This window comes from Canis aureus, chromosome 16 (assembly GCF_053574225.1).
Source record: "Canis aureus isolate CA01 chromosome 16, VMU_Caureus_v.1.0, whole genome shotgun sequence".
In the NCBI taxonomy this organism is placed as follows: Eukaryota; Metazoa; Chordata; class Mammalia; order Carnivora; family Canidae; genus Canis; species Canis aureus.
In genome coordinates, this window is record NC_135626.1 from 1,908,775 (window position 1) to 1,931,483 (window position 22,709).

The window sequence follows — 22,709 nt, forward strand, 5'->3', positions numbered from 1 at the left end:
AGAGAGAGAGAGAGAGGCAGAGACACAGGCAGAGGGAGAAGCAGGCTCCATGCAGGGAGCTTGATGCGGGACTTGATCCTTGGTCTCCAGGATCATGCCCTGGGCCGAAGGCAGGTGTTAAACCACTGAGCCACCCAGAGATCCCAAGAATCACATTTTTTATAAAAGAAAGATAGCATAGGGGTGCCTGGGTGGTACAGTCGTTTAAGCATCTGATTCTTGGCCTTGGCTCAGGTCATGATGTTTTGAGATTGAGCCCCATGTTGGGCTCTGAGCTCAGCACGGAGTCTGCTTAAGACTCTCTCTTCTGACTCTCTCCCCTGCATACACGCTCTCTTAAAAAAAAAATCTTAAAAAAAAAAAAGAGCATAACTGAACATGGAATCATGAGCACTTACCTATCAGGTCTCTGTACATGAAGAAACAGAAACCCTCAGGTAGTAGGAGTCATTAGATTTGGAGACAAACAGCCCCTGTAGTATCTTTTCAGGCAAATCCAATCTTAGAAAGGACTAGAAAACGCAGAAAGACTGAAGCTATAATATATCTAGCACCATGATCACTTCACTTACCCTGCATTTACTACTGAAAGCACTGTTCTAAGTGCTTCTATATGTTTACTCATTTAATCTTTGTAACAGCCCTGTAAGATAGGTAATATTATTGTCCCCATTCTACAGATGAGGAAACCAAGGTGTACACATATAAGGACCTGGTGCAAGGACACAGAGCTAGTGGCAGAGGTAGGAGATGAATCTAGGCAATCTAGCTCTGGAGTCTGTGCTCTTAGTTCACAGGAAACTGCCTCTGTGCTAGGATCTGTATTAATCCAACGATCACTGAGAATCCACTATGTGTACAAGCCATACCCTCAAGCAATTTAAAGAGAGAGATCAAAATGCAAACAATCAACTTCAACATAAAGGCATTACGAAAGAGGTGGTATAATAGAGGTTCAGGTGTGTTAGCATATAAAGAAGGAATCATTAACTCTGCCTGGGTCAAGAATCAGGCTTACTTCCCAAAGAGAGACAGAGACAGAGAGACTGAGGCATCAGAGTGGAGTCTGGAAGGATGAAGACAGGAAGTTGCTACTAGTCCTCCTTCCTGGGGGCCTGGTCAGGTGGTAACACCAGGTCAAGTAAACATAGCAACTTCGTAGGCCACTTAACTTCTATGCACTCATGACTGTGGAGACTTGAACAAGAACTGACAATTTAGTCAATGACTAAGTGACTAATGAGGAGTGAGTGGATGTGGAAAACCTTTTATGAGTTGCCATGACTATTCTTTGTTGCTTGGATTCATTCACCATCTACTATCACCAGTTATACTAATTAAATCTTCACAACGCTTTAAGGATCTCTATAGCCTCTTTGCTTCTGAAAATCAAAATAGGATTTGCTGTCCTTTAGAGTCAACTAACCTCTGCTGACTAAGCAGTATGTGCCTGCCCAGTACTGGACAATGTGCTTTCAACATCTACAACTACTGAATTCTTTCAACAACCCTAAGGTGGGTATTAATGTTATCCCCATTTTTATACAAGAGGACAGAGAGATTCAGAGAAATCAAGTAAGTGGCCCAAGGCCATATGGCTAGGGTGGATTAAGTACACAGGTAGGGGGATCCCTGGGTGGCACAGCGGTTTGGCGCCTGCCTTTGGCCCAGGGCGCGATCCTGGAGACCCGGGATCGAATCCCACGTCGGGCTCCTGGTGCATGGAGCCTGCTTCTCCCTCTGCCTGTGTCTCTGCCTCTCTCTCTCTCTCTGTGACTATCATAAATAAATAAAAATTAAAAAAAAAAAAGTACACAGGTAGGAATTGAACAAAAGCATCCTGACTTAAAGTCTGGTACTCTCTCATCCAGCTCTGCTGTCTTTTTTTAAGAAAAAGATCACCAGCATGGTTGGCTGAATCACCTAGCTGGCAGACTACAGATAGCAAAAAAGAAAAAAAAAAAATATGAGTTTTCATAAGATATGTACCAACCTAACAGAAGAGCCTAATCTCATATCACACTATGGCTCACCAAAGTGACCACACTTTTAGCCTACATACATCACAAGAAATAATGAATCCTTATTCTTGCTGACTTAGTATCTAGTAGGTGCTCAAAATTCTTTAATAAAATCCACATGACATCTGCCAAAATGGGTGCTAAATCATTTAGGGCTTTTCAAGCATATTAAAATAGCAGTGACTTGAATATTATCCATTAGTGGTTTTTGGTAGAGGTTTGATTCATAAGAGTCACATAAAAAATAAGCTATAATCAGTCTTATAACTTAAAGAATATACTATTTCACAGACTGACCACACCACTAAAATAATAAATAAGATCCTTGGCCATGTTCTCAATGCAATGGCTAAAAAAGAACTATCACCTCCAAATTACAATGCTAGACTGCATCTGCAACCAACATTAATTACTGACAGCTTGGATAGATTATACTTAGCTCTGTCCTATCCTCGACTAGCTAATGCCAAAATCAAAGCTCTCCTAAAGAGAAACATGGAAACAAAGAATTTTATAGGGCTAACCTGTACTCTTGTCTTCTAAACAAACTTAATCAGCCACCATTATGTAGTCTCAAAATGAAAATTAGTCTAATGATGCAAAATAACAGTAATCAAAGAATAAGTATTGTTTTTGTCTTAGAGAACTGGTCTATTCACTGTTTCCGAATCTGGCTGTGTATCATTTTAGGAAGCTTTAAAAAATAGACTTTTTGTGGTTTCATGCTAGACCTTTTGAACCAGTGTGTCTGGAGATGGTACCCTAAAACCTGGATTTTTATCAAGTTCCCTGGGTCATTCTAACACAAGTAACCCATAGATCAGCATTTGGGGATCACTAGTAATCTGAATCCTGTGTTTAGTCCAAAGGAGGTGCTTAATGCTTACCGAAGCAATGGGAGCAGAAACAGAAGAGGAAGAGCAAGAACTAGTCATGGATACTTTGGTTGAAATCACAGCAATTTTTAAAGTTTTACAAATTAAACTGTTGATGCTCTCTATATTACAGAGCCTCTGTAACACCTTAGGGTTCTTCATTCTAGTTACAGTTCAACCAGAATAAGAGAAAACCAACTCACACATAATTAAATGAAGAACATAGTTCAAAAGTAGTTAATTATATTTACATTCCCAAACCAGGGAAAAACCACATAAACACAACCTACCAGCCTTTTCTCCTACTTCCTGAGAATGGAAGTTCCTTTAGTTTCTTTCTAAGTTTTTAATATTCTCTGAGCTACAATAAAATTTTATGTGATGAAGATTAGAGAGGCTATGCTATTTGAAAGTTTGGCTGCAGAGTCTGTATTTCACGCCCCTTCAGTACATTTTGTTAAGGATTTCCCTCTTCACCAAGAGGATTAGTTTTCTTCTCACTTCTTTGAATTCTCTTCTTAGATTGTTAGTGTGAACTAGGTTAATCTCTCTTTTCTAACATATAAAAGATGAACAAACAAAATGTTCGATTTATTTTATTTTTTAAACAGAACACTAAATTTAGTCTTAGAATTCTCTGTTTGGTAAGTTTCCAGTTACAAGGTCTTGGCTTCCCTTGAGCACAGTGTGAAACAAAATAATGCAGTTTGTTCCTATGGCTGGAACATGCAGAGTGGAGTGTGCAGGCAAAGAGGCCCTGGCTCTGGTCCAGTACTTCCAACCTTCTTAAACTGCCGCTCTCATCTCTGCTTCAAGAGCCACAGATGAGCAAATGGGATTAGTGATTTCTAGTCCAGAAGAGCTAGGAAAGCATGACACACATCATTCAGGTACCCATCCCATTATACAGGCTGGTAGTCATGAACAGGTGGGGTTCATCAGGAAAAGTCTGAAAATCACAGAGTACACAAACTAGCCCTTCTTGGGTGACAAGATCAGGTGGTGCTAAGATAATGGAGGCTGTTAATGGGAGTGGGTGGGACATGACTGGGGCAAGGTTGGGAGGGCCCCCATCTCCATCCCTTCATACCTACGCAGAACATCACCCACATTCTCTGGGACTGATACTTAGGAAGAAACTGACAGGGAGAAGATACTAGATGGGTTTTTTTTTTCTTCCCTAAATGGGGTACTATGAGAAAAGTCACAGTTTTTTTCATAGTTATGGGTACTACATAAACAATTAGATGTGAAGACTCAATTAATTAATTAGGTAGTGATCTTGCCACTAAACTGTGCTTCCTTCCTCCAAACATGTTTTAAAAAGTATCCGCTGAATAAAACAAATATACATTCCTTTGGAAAATAAACATACCTTTGTCACCATTTACTGGATATTCTCCGTGGACAAAGATTCTTATGCTACCCCTAAATCATAGAAGGAGCAATTAGGGCCAAGATGCCCAGGAGCTGGAGAATACTGCAGTACATGAGCCCTGAAGCCACAATGAGTTGGGGGAAGATATGTCCTAAGGACCCACCAAGAATGAGCCCATGGCAAGGGAATGGCAGGGGTGGGGCCTATCTAACAAGCCACAGAGTGGGCTGAATCTGAGCAGTCTCATGGAAATGGGTCTTTGCCTAATAGAGTGAGTGTGTCAGTTAGAAATTCACATATTGGCCTTCTGTTTCCCTGGTGCTGAGTGGTGTGCCAGGCATACAGCAAGTACTTACAAAATCCAAATTGAATGGCTTTAAATGTGCATCCAAAGGCAATGGGTTTTAATGTCATCTTAGACAAGGCACTTCAACTTTTCCAGTGCTAAATATTCTCATCCACAAAAGGAGAATAAAACCAACTAGCTTTTAGGGTTGCTGTGAGCACTAATGAACACATACATATATGATTAGCACAATGCCTGGCACATAGTAGGCAGTTTGAAAACATTAACAGAATTTTCACAGGGTGTTAGGGAGAACTGGGGACTTCCATATGAAATATGGGCTATGAATCTAAACAAGGGCATTCCACATACTTAGTCCACGGATGCAAGGCAACACACCTCTTTGGCAAATCTTACAATTATTTACAAGCTGCATAACAAGTTCCTCTACTTACTATACAATCAGGACTGATTTTTTACCCATACCAGTGTATTACCCAGCTCCATCAGCCATCTTATCCTCCAGACTTAGCTCAGACTATCTTTCTGGCTCTCTCTGAGAATTCTCAAATTTTCTTACTGGGATGGATATTCTTAACAATGTGCCTCTGGCTCCTCTGACAGTTCCCACACAAAGGTTCTGACGATAGTTTTAGGTGACACCAATAAACATAACCTGATCCCCAAGGCAAGGACTTTGAAGAAGCTATGATTCATCTGTATGTGTAATCCTCCTAGTTGTTTATCCCCTTCCTGAAGCCACACTGCAGCATAATGACCCATTTGCATGTTTGTCTCTCCCATCTAGAACATGACCTTTGTCAACTTACTGCATCTCTCAGAGTAGATGAGCCATTCTGTAAAATGGGGATAATATTGATCTTGTAGGACTGCTGCTGGAAATAAATTATATCATCTGCATAAAGGTCTTATTTTAGACCTACCCGCTATCCATAAAAGCTACTAAGAAGCAACACGAGTTAAACTCAGATGTAAAAATCTGGAAGAAAAATGGGGCTTTTGTGCTAGAAGAGAGCACAGTGAAGTATTTACATTAGAGAACAAGATTTAGTTAAGCCTTCCCTATTTATCATTTATAAAGGAAAAATAATCAATATACATTAACTGAGCAAAGAGAACAAAAAGTCACATTTTTCTTATAAAGAATATCATATTATTGACCGAGAAAGCCTGAAATGAATATTACCTCACTCTGAACTATATTATATATTCCTCGGTTTGTCTCTATTGACACAGTCATCTTTATAGAAAATGGCACTCCAGAGTTTGACAGCTTTATTCTTTCAGATGCTTGATGGTCCTGAGGAGCATCAAGCCTACACCTTATCAAAGAAAATTGAGAAAAATGGGGTTTGCCAAAGTATTTGAGCATCTTTCCACATATTTATTAGCCATTTGTGTTTCTTCTGTCAAATGCCTATTTGTGCTTTTGGCCAATGTTTCTATTGATAGATCTGTCTTCTGCTTTTTAACTATAGTAGTTCTTTACATAGTTCAGATATTAATCCTGTCAGTGTTACATATGGCAAATAATCTCAACTCCAAATTGTGACATGCCTTTTCATTCTCTTGAATGGTACTTTTAAAATGAACAAATATTTTCAATTTAAATCTTTTCCTGTATTCAATGTATATCTCAGATTAGTTGATTAAATCCTTCCCTACTCTGAGATCACAGAGATTATTTTGTCTTCTGAAAGTCTTAAAATTTTGCCTTTCACATTTAAGTTCTTAATCCATTTGAAATTCAGTGATGTAAGATAGAAATTGTCTCCCTTCTTTTCCCCATGTAGATACTCAATTATTGAAAAATCCATTCATCCCCCCAGGTTTTACAATACCACATCTATTGTATATAAAGAGCCCCACAGTCAGCCTATTTTTGCAATGTCTACCCTGTTCCATCAAGACCATTTGTGTATTCCTGTGCCATTACTAGCATCTTAATTACTATAGCTCTATAAAAAGTTTTGATTCTGGTAAAGCAAGCTTACATGACCTATTCTTTTCCTTCAAGTATGTCTTGGCTCTTCCTTGGACTTTTCTGCATTAATTTTAGAATCAGTTTGCCAAGTACTGTGTAAAATGCTAATGGGATTTTGAATGGAATTGTATGCAATCTATATATAGACATTTTTTGAGTAAAAGGACATCTTCAATATATTCAGTCTTCCTGTTCATGAACATAGTCATGCTTTTTCTGAATCTACTAGTAACCATATGAATTTTCTCTTTTATTTATTTATGTATAAATATTTATTTATTTATTTTAGGGGGGAGAGAGAGATAGACAGCAGGGGAGAGGCAGAAGGAGAGGCAGAAGAAGCAAGCACTTCTTGCTGAGCATGGAGCCGAAAGCAGGGTTCAATCTCATGACTCTGAAATAACCACCCAAGTCGAATCAGATGTTCAACTAACCAAGCCATCCAGGTGCCCCATGAATTTCCCTTTTAATATGTTAATATGGTAAGTTATATTAATAGATTTTTCTAGTATTGTCAATCTTTCATTTCTGGAATAAATTCAAATTAGTTATTATGAATTATATTTTTTATACATTTGCTACTGTTTTGTTTAAAACTTTTACAGTTGTTTATGAGCAAGATTGGCTGATATATTTTTTTCTTATAAATGTCTCCTAGTGTGGCCAAATGTCAAGGTTACACAATCATCACAAGAAAAGGTGAAGTGGGGGCACCTGGGTGGCTCAATGGTTGAGCATCTGCCTTCGGCTCAGGGTGTGATCCCAGGGTCCTGGGATCCAGTCCCACATTGGTCTCCCTGCAGGGAGCCTGCTTCTCCCTCTGCCTGTGTCTTGGCCTCTCTCTGTGTGTCTCTCATGAATGAGTAAATAAAATATCTTTAAAAAAAAAAAAAAAGGAAGAAGAAAAGGTGAAGTGTATTCCTTTTTCTTTCTAGACTCTCAAGAAGTTTGTCTAAGGTTGAAATGATCTGTTCCTTGAGGTGTTTGATAAAACATAGCTGTAAAGCCATCTAAGCTGAATGTTTTGGGAGAAAATATTTTATGTACTGATTTAATTTCTATAAATTAAATGACCTATTCGACTGTTCTCATTTTGATTCAATTTTAGTAAATTATATTTTACTGTCCATTTCATCCTGGTTTTTAAATATTGGCATAACACTGGTAATAGTTATTTTTTTTTACTGTTTTTAAAAATCTCCACTGCAAAAAAAAAAAATCTCTGCTGCATCTGCTCTTTGTGCTTTTGATTTATTCTTTAATTCACTTAAGTTTTGGGAGGAGCAGAAATAACTGAGTGTGTTTAATCGACCATATTTTTTTAAAAAATTACACAGAAGGTATATTCTTCCTTATCTATAAGAAGGAGGTAACAACAGAACCTACTACACACTGATAGAGTGAGGATTAAATGAGTTAATAGATGCAAAGTGCTTAGCATAGTGCCTGGCACATATTAAAGAGCTCAAAAAATATCATGATTATATTATAGGGAATTCAAATTACACTAATACGATATCCTTTTTTTTTGTTCTACTGAAGTTTAATTCTCCATTGTAATAGTAAGTATAGACTAGGCTCTTTCAACTGTACTTTTATTTCATTTTTTAAGTTTTTTAAGTTTCATTTATTTCAGTAATCTCTACACCCACTGTGGGGCTCAAACTCACAATCCCAAGAGCTGGAGTCACATGCTCCTCTGACTGAGCCAGCCAGGTGCCCCTCAACTGTACTTTTATTCTAACTGGCCTCATAAAGATGCAGCAATAAATCTGGATGGCAATCCTCTTACTCTCAAACTGTGTTTAAGCCCTGAGATTATGAACAGTACTTCTAGTTTAAAATAAAATGCAAAACAAAGCAAGAAGCCTACTCTGGGATGTTTGCCCCTCCAGGGCAGACCCATGCTTTTATCACCTACTATGTGCTATGAGTCTGGCACAATAAAAAAATTGTGAGTTCTTGACAAGCAAACAATACCAAAGAATTAATAAAATAATGAAGTTATGATGAAAACTAACAACCTCACAAAGTTTTCATTATTAGGCACCTTGTATTCATGGGTAAACACACAACTGATTTTATCCACAGACCCTTCATTAGGCAAATTCTCACACTATAAGAAGGTCTTTCTATCCTCTTTAACAGAGTTACCTGATAGGCATTCCATTCCTAGTTAATTTCTTTTTTTTTTTTTTTAATTTTTTTAAATTAATTTATTTATGATAGTCATCAGAGAGCGAGAGAGAGAGCGAGAGAGAGAGAGAGAGAGGCAGAGACACAGGCAGAGGGAGAAGCAGGCTCCATGCACCGGGAGCCCGATGTGGGATTCGATCCCAGGTCTCCAGGATCGCGCCCTGGGCCAAAGGCAGGCGCTAAACTGCTGCGCCACCCAGGGATCCCCCTAGTTAATTTCTGTATGCAAGCTTAACCTCAAAAGAAACATAATGCTATATATGGATATTGAACTTCAGTTAATAATATACTCAAATATTTAGGAGGATGTATAATGATGTCTGTGATTTACTTTAAAATGCATCAAAAAATACAATGGATTGATGGATAGCAAATGGGATGAGCAGATGAATAAATATGTGCCAAAGCAAGCATAGTCAAGTGTTCATTGCAAAATCTAGACCAGATTATATGGGTGTTTACTGTCTATGTTTGAGAATTTCTGTAATAGAATATAAGGAAAGAGGCAAACTCCTATACTTGGCAAGTTAAAAAAAAAAAACTAAAATAAAAAGAACATGAAAAATATTTATATTATATATGTAGCAAAAGTTATTACAATATAAAAGACCCCATTCCAATTTATTAAAAAACAAACAAAAAAAACCAAGAGTCCTATAAGATAAATGGGAAAAGACATTAACAAAATATAAATGGGAAATAAACCCATGGAAAATATGCAGTAACTTCTAACCAAAGAAAAATAAAATAAACCTGCAATACCATTTTATGCCTATTTTATTAGCAAAATTAAAACACATATGCATGAATACACACACAATTCTGGCAAGGCTGCAGTAAAAATGGAAACTCACATATAGCTGGCAGCATTCACTATCAACAAGCATAGTGTGTTTGGGGAACAATCGGAGTCCGTAAGTCATAGTGTTCATCAAGTCCTTTGACCTGATGGTCCTACTCATTAGACTACAAACTGCATCCACCAAAAGTGGCCAAAAGGTGTTCACTGCAGTGTTATCTACTAAAGAATTAAACTCTGAACAACCTAAGTGGCCATCAAGAGAAGAAAGGTTTAGTAAAGATTTCATATCAGTACAACAGAATAGGATACAGACATGTAAAAAATGACAATGTTGGAAACTTATGTGAAAATATGTAAAGTGTTCATAACAAAACCAAATGGAAGACTATTTACGATTGATTTTGAAGCTCTAAGAATGAAAGAAACGTGAAGTGGCACTGTAAAGAAACACGAATAATTAATGAAAGTGACATGTCGAGGAGACTGTGGCTGATTTTTTTTTTCTAAAATTGTCTTTCATCTTTCTGATCCATCTTTCAATTCAAATAAAATGATTAAAAAGCCTACTCACAGTGCTGAGTTTACTGCAGACGATGAGAATCCGGCGTTCGTACAGCATGCTGGCATACAGATGTAACATGTTGTTTACATCCACGGCCACAAAATATTCTGTGAGATTTCTCTAGGAGAAACAAGAAGAGGAGATTAGTGGCTTATTTTGTTTGTTCTTATTATAAGCAGTATCTAAAAAAAATACGAGAAACAGAAAATTATCAGAAAGCATACTCTGCTTTCCACCTGGGAGATCAAATCCCACTCTTGTGTAATATCCTGAAATGCAAAGTTGGGAGAAACCTTAGAGATGCAGCACTCCTGTGCAGTGATTACAGTTTACATGAGGTCACAGGGAGCACTGCATTGCTTTGCCTATGAGTTCCAAAAGGTGAGCAGGACAGGAAGTCTACAATCTTACAAATGAGGAAACCAAGCCTCAGAGAGGGATGCCAAAATCAAAAAGTCTCATAAGCAATAAAGACAGGACTGCAGCTCAGACCTTCTGACCCTGGATCCCAGAACTTTCCCAATGTGCTGTACCATACATCTAGGCAAGACAAAGTACCCAAGGACCAAAACGCCTTTGGCACAGAGCCCATTTCTGTCCAACAGATCCCACCCGGAAAGCTGGGCATGCTCTTCTCTTGTCATCACTGCCGTTGACCCCCTCCTCCACCATTTACGTTCTCTAAAAGGACTCGGCTGGAATTAGAGCAATTTCGAAGATTTACAATCTCCAGGTATTTCACTCAAGAGGAGCAAAAAATGACTGCAGACAAGCAGCAGGAAGTGATGACAAAGCAGTGTTTTAACTAGCTTTTGTCTGTAGCTGGGGCTTCATTTCTTTAATTACTACTACAGATTGGTACTCTTCAGATTTCAGAAAAAATATAATGTGTTTCATTTCTGCAACCCTTTCTCTACCCACCTGACTTTAATAATACACATGAATATGTTAATATCTTCAATGTTACAGGTTTTCAATGCTGTACAATATAATCTTCTGAAAAAGAAGGGGTTCAGGGAGGCAAGGAACACTACTTGCCAGGGGTTGCAGTTTATAATGATGAAAGAGCTATAATTCATAAATTCAAGTAAACCAGGTGGATTTTACTGCAAAATAGCATAAAGTGCTTTTCAACAATATTATGGGTTGGGAATAAGAATAGGCACTTATGATTTATTGTTGTTTGACTGGAATACCAGGTTAACCATCAACCTTTATAAATAGTGAGTGAATTAATAGCTCCATATACTGACTACCTACCTGCCAAGTACCAGGTACCATATCAGGTACTTCGTATAGGTAATCTTATGCAGTTCTCACAGAACTCCAAGGAGGTATTCCCCTACCCCCCACCCTTCCCCCTCCAACCCGTATACAGATAAAGTAAGCCTGGGAGAGATTCAGTAACTGGTGGAGTCAGAATTTGGACTCAGATCCAACTCCAGAGCCCATACACTTTCCCTTACATTACATTGTTCCACTTAAATATTTTTAAACATGTGCAATACACAAAAGCTTTACAGATATTATGTCACTTAATCTTGAAACCACTGCTTGAACAGGTATTATCATCTCTACAATACAGATAGGAAAACAGAGGTGACAGAGAAAATGAATAGGATCAAGGTTATCCACTATGTGGATGTTCAGTCTTGGGTGAGTTTGTCTGTAAACCTGGGCTCTTTGTTTATGTCAGTATGAATAGCAGGTAAAAGTTGTATTCAGGAAAGAAAGCACAGCATAGGAACAAAGCAGGATCAAAGTACACCTATTGAAAGAGAAAAAGTATCTCTGTGAAGAACTGCTATCCCATTTTTTGAGTAATCCTTATGTGCTAGACAATAGGTTCTTTACCTGTGTTCTCTCCAATCTTCCCAACAACCCTGAAAAAGGCATTATCATCTCCACTTTATAGATGAAGAAACTGAGGCCCAGGAAGGGCAAGTTGTCTCCAAATGTCACCCCGCTAGAAATCTAAGGCAGAGCCCTGTTTCAAAACCAGGTCTCCTGAATCTGAAACCCTTGCTCTAACCACCACACAAACTTGCCCCCTGACAGACTTGAAAAACAAAACCGAACGAACAAGCAATACAGTCTGAAATAGTCAACAAGTGCAAGTGCAAGTCTCCTGCCCGGTGGACTGAGGAGTGCTGAGCTAATGGTGTCAGGGTGGGGTTCGTTCTGAAGACCGTGACATGGCAGAGCTATTCTCGCAAACAAAAATACAAGGCCCTCAGCTGAGCATTTCAGTAAAAAATGCTTAACTGCTGATGAATTACATAAATTTTTCTTTTAGGAGAGGATGGAAGTAAAAAGAAAATAGAAATGAGAAGCTTAAGGAAGGCCAGAAAGCCCATTAGCACTTTTGACAGATCCAAAGATAACTCTGAAGCCACCAAAACGTGGCCTCAAGAGTCTGCCAAGAAGCTTCACGCTGGGTAGAAATATGTTACACAGCTTGCCGTCCAAATAAGGAGACACAGCGTCAGAGACAAATCCTGCACCTTATTTTGGTGGGAGAAAAAAAAAATCAAAAGGATACTTTTGTGGATGGGAAAGGAAACATTTCTGAAATCAAAACACCACTTGGTTGAGGCATAACCCCCAGGCCCAATCAGGTTCTGAGGGATTCAGGTGCTTGTTCCAAAAGTCTATACAGGTATGTTAAAAATATGTAACATTTAGCCAAATTCTCTCTAAACTGTCATGTACTTTTTTTGGTATTTCTCATCCCATCTGTGCTGATTACCAAGATATTTGTGTCTAAACAGAAGCTGTCTTTCTTATCTGCTTCCTCCCCTGCCTCTTTCCTTCTGGGATGCCACCCGTCTAGGGGGGTGGGAGTGGGTGAGTGGCGACAGCCCTGGGGACTTCACTCAGCCGTGGGAGCACCTGTGGGGCAGAGCAGGCCTTGGGAGCAGCTGTAGGGAGAATTTACAGTTTCCAGCAAGCTTCATCTCTGAAGAAAACCCCTAGGAGAGAGGAGTCTCCTCTTCTGTACCTTAAGCACCCAGTGGCTTAAGCCACACCAACCCTCAGTTTCTCAAACCTGCCACACCTTTTCATATCCTCAAGCCTCTAGTTTTTTCTTTAAATTTTTAAAAAAATTTTTTTAAAGATTTTATTTATTTATTCATGAGAGACACAGAAAGAGAGGCAGAGACACAGGCAGAGGGAGGAGAAGCAGGCCCCATGCAAGGAGCCTGATGTGGGACTCGATCCTGGGAATCTGCGATCACGCCCCGAACCAAGTCAGATGCTCAACCGCTGAGCCACCCAGGCATCCCCATCAAGCCTCTACTTCTGTTGTTTCCTCCTCCTAGAACGCCTCTTTCTTCCTTGAGGATATCCACTTGCTTTTCAAGACCCAGCTGAAATGTCACCTCCTCCTAGAAGGCTTCCTCAATTCCACATTTGTCAATCTCCTACACTTTGTGCTGGCATAGTGATTTGTCTCTATCTTATAACCACTTGGTGACAAGTATGTTTTTGTCACTAGACTGAGGTCCCTTTGGGAACAATGACATATCCCATCATCTAGCAGTTTTATAAAAGAATGAATCAGTAAGTAAAGAAAGCAATGACTGAAGACCTCAGCTCCTTAGCTGGAGTTTGAGCAGTGTAGTGTAAGAGAAATCCACCAGGCTGAAAGACAGACATCATGGTTTATTAGGAAGAACATAGCATTCGATGTCAGAAAACCTGGCTCTAGTTTGGGTGAAGTGATCAATTACTTAGTAATGGTGAGGGGCTCAAGGGAAAGAATTGACACTGGCACCTCACAACGTCAGGTAAAATAGCTGGGGGCTTGGGGGTTGCTGTTTAAGGTATTTATGGCTACATTTATTAAAAGCGTAAAGGAGGGGCATCCTGGATGGCTCAGTTGGTTGGGTATCCGAGTTCTGATTTCGGCTCGCATCATGATTTCAGGATCTTTGGGATCAAGCCCTGTGTTGGGCTCCGTGCTGGGCACGCAGCCTGCTTGGGATTTTCTCTCTATCCTCTCTTTCTGCTCCCCTCCCCCTCCCCCACCTTCCGTGCATATGCTCTCTCTCTCTCTCTAAAAAACTAAAAGTGTGAAGAAATAGGTGGTTTGTTCACCAGATAATGGGGAAGGGGGTTCATACAGAAGCAGGTATTCAATTCACAGCCAGGTCAGTCATGTCTTATAGATAAGAGTGCAGGGAATGAGGAATAAGGAGAACAGAGGGCTTCCATGGCAAGTTGTCCTGTGTCAAGACTGCAGCCAGAACATACTGTGAGCTTTTATTTCTAAAGGACACAAGGCATACCACTCTCCCAGCACTTTGCTTCAGTCTCCTGTAATTTCTGTCTTGTAATCAGCCAATCAATGCTTATTTAACTCCTACTATGTGTTTAGTAGCCTCCTGGGAGCTGGGCCTGTAAAGATTAACTGCAGATGATCCCCATTTTCCAGGAGTTCAGCCTGGGGATGGGAATGGCATCAGTATGGTGTGCAAAGTACTGTGGTTAAAGCTACATACATTCCAGGGCTGCCTGAAAAGGGCAGATTCAACCTTGCTGGATGGATACTGGGACAAGGCTGGGGAAGGTTTGACAGAAGAGAAGATAGCTGGTGTGGGCCTCCCTAAAGGGGTTCACTCAATGGACAGGGGGAGAAGTGTGTTCCATGCAAAGTCAGAAGCAGGGAGGAGAGAGGAGCTCCAGCAAGTCAGTACAGTGAAGAAGAGGATGCAAGGCAGGGAGGGATATGCTAGGGCAGGGGAGCTGGGTTCAGATCCTGTGGGACCTTAGCCTTTCCCTGCAGGTAAGAGGGAGCTGCTGAAGGATCAAGATACAATCACTTATGTGTTCCAGAAAGATCTTCCTAGAGGTCCTATGGAGGATGCACAGGAGCGGTCAAGCAGGAGGCAGGGCGATCACTTAACAGGCTACTGCCATATTCTGGGAAAGAATGATTACAACAAATAAACCATTGAGATGAAAGCTTTGATATGGATGTGACTAATCTCTGTAAAGTGGAATTATAGGACCTGATAATGAGTCAGACCTGAGAAGTGGAAGGGGAGGAAGAACCGCAGACTACACCCAGCTTCCAGGTTATCGAGCACCACACTTGTCCACTTGCCCAGTTTCTTCAATGGAGAGTCTCCTCATTTAATGAGGGAATCAATCTTCCTTCTAAAGAATCATCAGTCTTATGAAGCATGGTGTTATTGCTCACTTAGTCTTGGGCCTAGTGTCCTGGATTATAATGCTACCACCATGGCTAAATCTAAGTCTGCCCCAACCCCCCATTCCCTGACAATTACTTCTTTGGGTGACTCACCTACCTACAGGGATGGAGAATCTTGCTTAGAGGGACTATTCCCAGTGTCCATGCTCAAAAGGGTTCAGTTTTCTCAGTGCCAGCACGTTTTTAGGCTTAAGGACATTCTGTTTCTATTCATAGAGTTCAAGCATTCTTTCAGTTATATATCAATTATGTGCCTGTGAGCATTCTCTTATCTGCCTAGCATTCATTACAAGCCTACTCTGTAAGGCTGGGTAGCGGGGAAAAGCAGCTGACTGCCACCCGGGCTAGAAAGGGCTCAGGTCCAAGGAAGGTCTCTAGTGAATGGGGTCAGAACAGCCTGGAAGTTTGAGTTTGGGAAGAGGTGTGTGCTACACAAGCTCCTCAGCCTCGTTTCTCGTCTCTACAAAGAAATGACGGTGAAGGTCCTGTCCAGCTCTAACCCTCTCTGGCTCTAAATCCAGACAAAGAGAAAGGAAGGGCACCTGGCAAACCTCATTTCCCCGAGGAGAAGCCCCATAATGCCTGCTTGCTTCTAGCTGTCCCTGCTGGCTCCTGTGCCAATCCAGGTGGCTGGGGACTTCGGGCTCACTGTGATCCACGCCCCGGGTTAAGAAGCAGGTGGGGGGTGAGGGGGGATGGGCCAAGGATGGGAGGGGATATAGTGGGGCTTAGAGAAAAAGCGTCTTAGGTTCAATACCTTAGGGAAATGAGATAATCCCCAAACCAAAGAACTAACTCTAAGCTGGGTACTCCTTGGAGCCTTCAAAACAGATGCGAGTCCGCCCCACGGTCTGTCATTTTATTAGTCTTTGTGACTTTCAGCTTCATACACGGTGCAAATGATAAAGACTTACTGTACTGTGTCTGGAGGAAGCTTCTAAGGCAAGAGGCTTGGTTTTGCCTTAGAAGGGTCTAATTCCCTGAAATAACTCCTGCTTAGATTATTTTACCATAATGTAAACCTTTAAAATCCTCAATTGATTTTTTTTTTTAAAGAATTTAGGTTACTTTGGTTGTGTGGGATTCTTAAAAGGGAATTATAAATTTGCATTCTAAAATAAACTGTCTCAGAAAGAATTCCACAAACTCACTTAGGCAATCACATCAGAAAAGTATATTATAGGCAAGAAGGCAGGGTTTACCTGGAGGTCAACTTTTATCCCTCGGTGTGAATGGAAAAACCATTAGAATAAACAATTACCTGACACCTCTTAAGAGCAACAATGGAATTCTCTACAATCTCAGTACTTGATAATAGGTCTTCTACTACCGCCTCAACTTTGTTTATTTTTGAAAGTCATGATGAGTTCATAAATCTCTTCTATATCATGGTACATCTTTTGACAAAGTGGAGTCTGGGCAATGTTATATGTAACTGTCCATTCTAAATGCTTTCCTCGCATCATTAACCACTTGGTATGACACTGACCAGATAATTAAGACAGGTTTGTTCAATATTCCAAATGAAGGTCTAAATGATTATCCATTAATCAAAAGTTAACTTCAAAACCTGGCTGCTAAAAAAATCCCTTCTACAACCAGTTTACAATGTAATTATTACTACATATTCATTTCTGATCTTTGATTTCTTTTTAATGCTGGTCAACTGTTTAAAATTTATAAAGAAAAAAATAATAAAATTTATAAAGATTTATGCTCATTTAACTATTGCCTGTATAAAATTCACTCCTATGTGTATTATCTTGATAGAGAAAACCCTGATGAACAATTACATAGTGATAGTTTTTCAGAGAAAAGAAAGAAAATATTTCTACATAAAAATTGTAGAAATAATGAGAATTAACTTCAATAGCCATCTGAAAGTGGAAAGAATTTTCTACATTTGCTTTTCATTAATGTCTTGCAGACAGACTGGCTCAAAAGCCAACTGAAAAGAATTGTTATTTTCCCTTTCCTGGGAATGGCTGCACTGCTCATTCATTCATTCATTCATTCAGCCAATCATTCAGTCATTCCATAAATATATATTGACAATCCACTATGTTCTAGGTATAGTGCTAATTACAGAAATGCAATGATGAAAAAAATACTAAGCCCTCTTCATTATGGAAGGAGAAATGACATTACACAAGTTCATAAAATTAATTACAGAACATAAACTTATAATGAGCAATTTCGTAGAAGGGTACAGGGAGCCCTGGAGCTTGAGGCCCAGGACCCAGAAGCACCTCCGTACTGAGATCAAACTGACCTGAATGGGACTCCTGGTTTTCGTATTTACTAGCCAGCTGAGTAGGAGCAAGGTCTCCCTAGGCTTCATTTCCATTCAGAGCAGGTATAGCAAGGCTGCTATGAAAATTCCATGATATAACAAATAGTGCCCAATCTAATCCATGGCAGGTGCTGAATCTATACTAGCTCCTTTCTCTTTCTTACATTACCATTCTCTGAAACTGTCCAGAACAACCTGATTCTCTGGCGACAGAATTAAGTTCCATGTGCCAAAGTCCTTTTATATTTTTCTTTGCCTATTCTTTTAAGTTTAACATGTCTATTAGAGGAGAGAATCAATAAATGTTTATAGAACCTCCCATATTACAGGCACTGGAGTCCTGGACTCCATTCCGTGCACTATTTCTAAGCTTCAGAAATTCTGGTGTCAATGGCACCTGCTAAGAGACTTGTGTGGTCAAATACATACTCCATGAAAGGAAAAATACTGAGCTTCACAACCAAGAATGTTAGCAAAAACCCAGAAAAGACAAGCTCCAAGAAGTAATGTGCCCTAGCCCTGAGCCATAACTCAGACTTCAAAAGAGGTTAAGACTAGAATTATAGAAAGCCAAGAGAAGAAGGGAAAGAAAAGAACCATCAAAAGCAGTATCTCTCTTGCACCAAGCATTAAACTTGGAACTTTACATTTAATTCCTTATTTGTTCCCCCCATTTTTCTTTATTACACAAGGACACTGAGGCTCAGAGACCATAAGTAAGTAGTCCAAGGTCCCTGAGTGGTAGAGCCCAGGGTCTGGCTGTCTCCAAAACTCATGTTCTTTCCACTACAGCAGACTATCATATTAACAACCCCATGGTTATTGCTTGTTTCAATTTGCAATGCAGCAATTTAGTCATTTTAAATTAATCCTTGAAAAATCACCAAGAGATTAAAATGCAAATTTCAACATGGCTAGAGCTCAATACTGATTCTATGTCAAAAATCACACAAATTGGTCCTCCAAAAGTTCAGATTCTCCTTAGAGGAAAAGCTTTCCTGCTTCACTTTATATTTGAAATATGAAAAATAATTTTTCCTCTTTCCTCATGAATATCAAAAGTCAACTGCAGGGAGGCAGGTGGGTATAATGAAAACAAAATGCTTTGGTTCCTTACCAACCTAAGTCACTACATCCCACTTAGGTGCATACCTTGGGCTGGTAACCTCAGGTCTGTGAACACTGGGTCCCTATATATAAAATAGGGCTCACGTCTACCTCTCTCAGAGGAGCTGTAAGGATTTAAATGGAACCATGTATGTTAGGAGTCTGGCAGATTGTTTTTATTATTCCCGCTTAGAAACAAACAAGGCCAGCCTTTTACCGATTTGCAAAGGAGGATTTAGGGGACAATGGGTCATACACAAGGAACTGGTTCATTAGTGACAAAACCAGCAGAGGGAATGCAAATTTTTTTATTATTATTATTTTTTTTTTAGTGATGGGGCAGTGCAGACAGGAATTGTAGCTGGGGCTATGAAGAAGACAGTTTTTGTTCTCCCTCCCAAACTATTTCTAACCTCCTTTATGGCAGTTTTGAAAATTAAGAAATTATCAGAACTTTCAGGTACCTCAAATTTAAATTCTTAAGGAATTCTCAGCCCTTCAAATTAAAACAAATTAAAATGATGAACCTAACCTATGCAACAATATTTATGGCATTATTTATAATAGCAAAACATTAGAACCAATCTAAATGTCCATTAGTAGGAGTGGCATAGTTAAAACACTGTAGAGATTTCCAGTAAAATATGATAGATTAAACACCATATTTATCTTTTCTCTCTGATACCATCCCTCCCCAACAACCCCCCAAGGGAAAGTCACAGTGAAAGAATTTTAAAAGACAAACTCCCAAGAACAGGAGAAAAGACATTATTGGAAGAGAGATGTCAAATTTTTAGAAGCCAGAAAGCAGAGGTTACTAAAGAAATGGTTCTCAACCTGGGTCATTCACTCCTGGGGAACATGTGGCAATGTCTAGAGATATTTCTGGTTGTCATAGACAGAAGGGGGTAAGCTATCATCATGTAGTGAGTGGATCTCAGAAATACTAACATCCCACAACATACAAGACAGTCCCACATGACAAAGAATGATGTGGCCCAACAGGTCAACAGTGCCAACTGAGGCTGGGAAACTAAAGAAGGATGGCTTGGCAGCCCACAAAGGGCAGAACACAAAAGCCGGGACAGAGGGTTAGGGCACAAGCTCAAGCCCAACTCATACCACACAACTCCAAAAAAGTTCAAGGAAATGGAGACACCCAGAACCTCTGAAGGCTGGAGGAAGGGTGCCAATAAAAATAAGATTCTGCCCTTCCAGCTCACTCTACTTGTCAATTAGCCTTCCCATAGTCCTCCAGCAAAGAAGTGTTTACTTTCTAGAAGAACTGAACCAGAAAGACATGGTGACACCAGGTATAAGCTAAGGATGGGATAAAGCATTAAATAAAAAATGGGAGGCGGTTTAAAGAATACATGCTGTTGGGATCCCTGGGTGGCGCAGCGGTTTGGCGCCTGCCTTTGGCCCAGGGCGCGATCCTGGAGATCCGGGATTGAATCCCACATCGGGCTCCCTGCATGGAGCCTGCTTCTCCCTCTGCCTGTGTCTCTGCCTCTCTCTCTCTCTCTCTCTCTCTGTGACTATCATAAATAAATAAAAAAAAATTTTTTAAAAATTAAAAAAAAAAAAAAGGAATACATGCTGTTAACTCATCACCCCCATTCAGCTTCCAGAATGATGCTCATCGGCAAAAACAAGACAGAATACAAGGCAAGAAAAATAAATAACTGATTAGTTCCAAAGAAAAGATTCTGATACTGACATTTGAGAGCCCCTTACATATGCCGCACCAAGTAACCAGGCCTCCTCTTTTCCATCATCTACCATAAAAGCCAGCCAGTAACAAGTCCCATTCACAAACACAGAACTTCACTTTGGCTTTTTAGTGCCTCAGCCTTCAATAGGGCTGGACAGGCACTTGAGGAAACTCTCTACAAAGATACAGAGTGAAACAAACAGGAGAGAGAAAACGTTGGGGAAGAAAATATGCAAAAAGAACCATTTTTTTAGACCTATAAACGAGTCTCAAAGAGACAAAAAATATTGCACTCATGAAACAAGATGCCATTAAACAACGAGTAATTTACTGACCACCACCAAAAAGCTCTTAGATATAAACAATGATAGCAGAAGAAATTCAAAAGGGTGGAACCATTTGTTAAAGAAAGTAGAAAGACAACTAAAAGAGAGAGATGGAAAACAGAAAAAAAATATTAGAGGATCAACACAGGAAGTATCATCCTACTATTGAAGCCCCAGAGAAAGGAGAAAAATTAAGAAGAATCTTTTCAAAGGAATAATGTGACACCATTTCCTAGCTTTAAAGGACATGAGTTTCTAGACTGAATGAGACACCAAGTGCCCAGCACAGATGGAAAGGACAATTTCAGAATACCAGAGATATATAAAGGATCCTAAAAAATAAATCAGGAATCACAATGGCTTACAACTTCCAAGTTTCAACAGGAAAACTAGAAGTCAATAGAGTTATGTCTTCAAAATTCTTTTTTTTTAAAAAAGGTTTTATTTATTCATTTGAAAGGGAGAAAGAGCATAAGCAGGGGGAGGGGAGGGGCAGAGGGAGAGGAAGAAGCAGACTCTTTGTGGAGTAGGGAGCCCGATGCGGGATTCGATTCCAGGACCCTGGGATCATGACCTGAGCCAAAGGCAGATACTTAACCCACTGAGCCACCCAAGTGTCCCCAGAAAAAAATTTTAAATCCATAATGTTTATAATTCAGTGAGCATGTGGAATGAGACAATCAATTATGGTTGCAATTTCCTTCTTGTATGACTTTTTGTCAGAGTTCCTGGATTTCACATCTTCTTGTTTATTCCTTTATTCTGATAAATCATTCTTCAGTAGCTTCCTGAGAAAGTATTGTTTTGGAGGCAACATAGTCAGACCTTGTATCATTGAAAATGACTGTTCTACTGTGGATAGGACTGAAAATGCCTTCAGAATTTTGAAGGCAGAGGTACCTGGGTGGGTCATTGGTTAAGTGTCTGCCTTCAGCTCAGGTCATTATCCCAGGGTCCTGGAATCGAGCCCCGTGTCGGGCTCCCTGTTCAGTGGGGAGGCTGCTTCTCCCTCTCCCTCTGCTTCTGCCTGCTGCTCCACCTACTTGTGCTCTGTCAAATAAATGAATAAAATCTTTAAAAAAAAAATTTCTTTCCTCTGAAGATAGGGGGAAAATGGCAGAGGGAAAACATGTGAGTGAAAAGAAGTTATCTTCTATGGGAAGAGAGGCTCAGAGGTGGTAAGAGATCTAAATTCTCAACTTCCACAGAAAAATCAATAGGTGATATATGAAAAAGAAAAGTTAAGATATAGTAATATGTGCTATATTAGTTTAGAATATGGAGAGAAATACTGCAATTGCTAAAATCTTGAAAGTGGTTGCCTCTGGGAAGTGGAAAGTAAGGAGAATCTGAAATTTTCATCAACAGTTATGTGGTACTATATGATTTTTTTCAGCCATAACTATGTATTATTTTCATAAGAATAGAAATACCATTAAATTAAAAAATCTTTAAAAAGAGATGAAGTAAATCAATACGAACAGGTTTTAGAATACATTTTAAAAAGTGAGTTGCCAAACAATATGAATAGTATTACATTTACACTTAAATAAATGTCTACAACATACATAGGTACTCACACATATAATACTAAATACATTGAAAAAGATCTAAAAGGTCTGGTAGGACTTGCAAACTCTGGAGAGAGAATGGGACTTAGGGGTGAGGGAGGAAAGACAGTAATTCACTTTTTTCTATATGTGTTTCTTATTTGTTTAATGCTTTTTTATAACAAAGATATTTGTAATGAATTTTAATGACACAGGCAAACATCCATAAAACACTGTCATAAAAACAAAGCTGATATAAAGGTATGTATTTGGTATAATATCTATTGTGTTTTTTTTAAAATGTAGCTTCTAAAACTGCTTTGCTTTTTTCTTTTTTAAATCAAAAAGACCTCTTTGTCTCAAACAAAATATTACC

The 22,709-nt window shown here is 39.4% G+C and overlaps 1 protein-coding gene across 19 annotated transcripts in view; it reads right to left on the bottom strand.

Annotated features, from left to right (window-relative positions):
* Positions 1-22,709, bottom strand: part of DENND1A (DENN domain containing 1A) — a 509,667-nt gene that overhangs the window by 230,474 nt on the left and 256,484 nt on the right. For all 19 annotated transcript variants that reach the window (XM_077850604.1, XM_077850612.1, XM_077850613.1 and 16 more), the window contains one exon: positions 10,135-10,245. In XM_077850604.1, the coding sequence (XP_077706730.1) occupies positions 10,135-10,245 (111 nt within the window). The remainder of the gene's footprint in view (positions 1-10,134; positions 10,246-22,709) is intronic.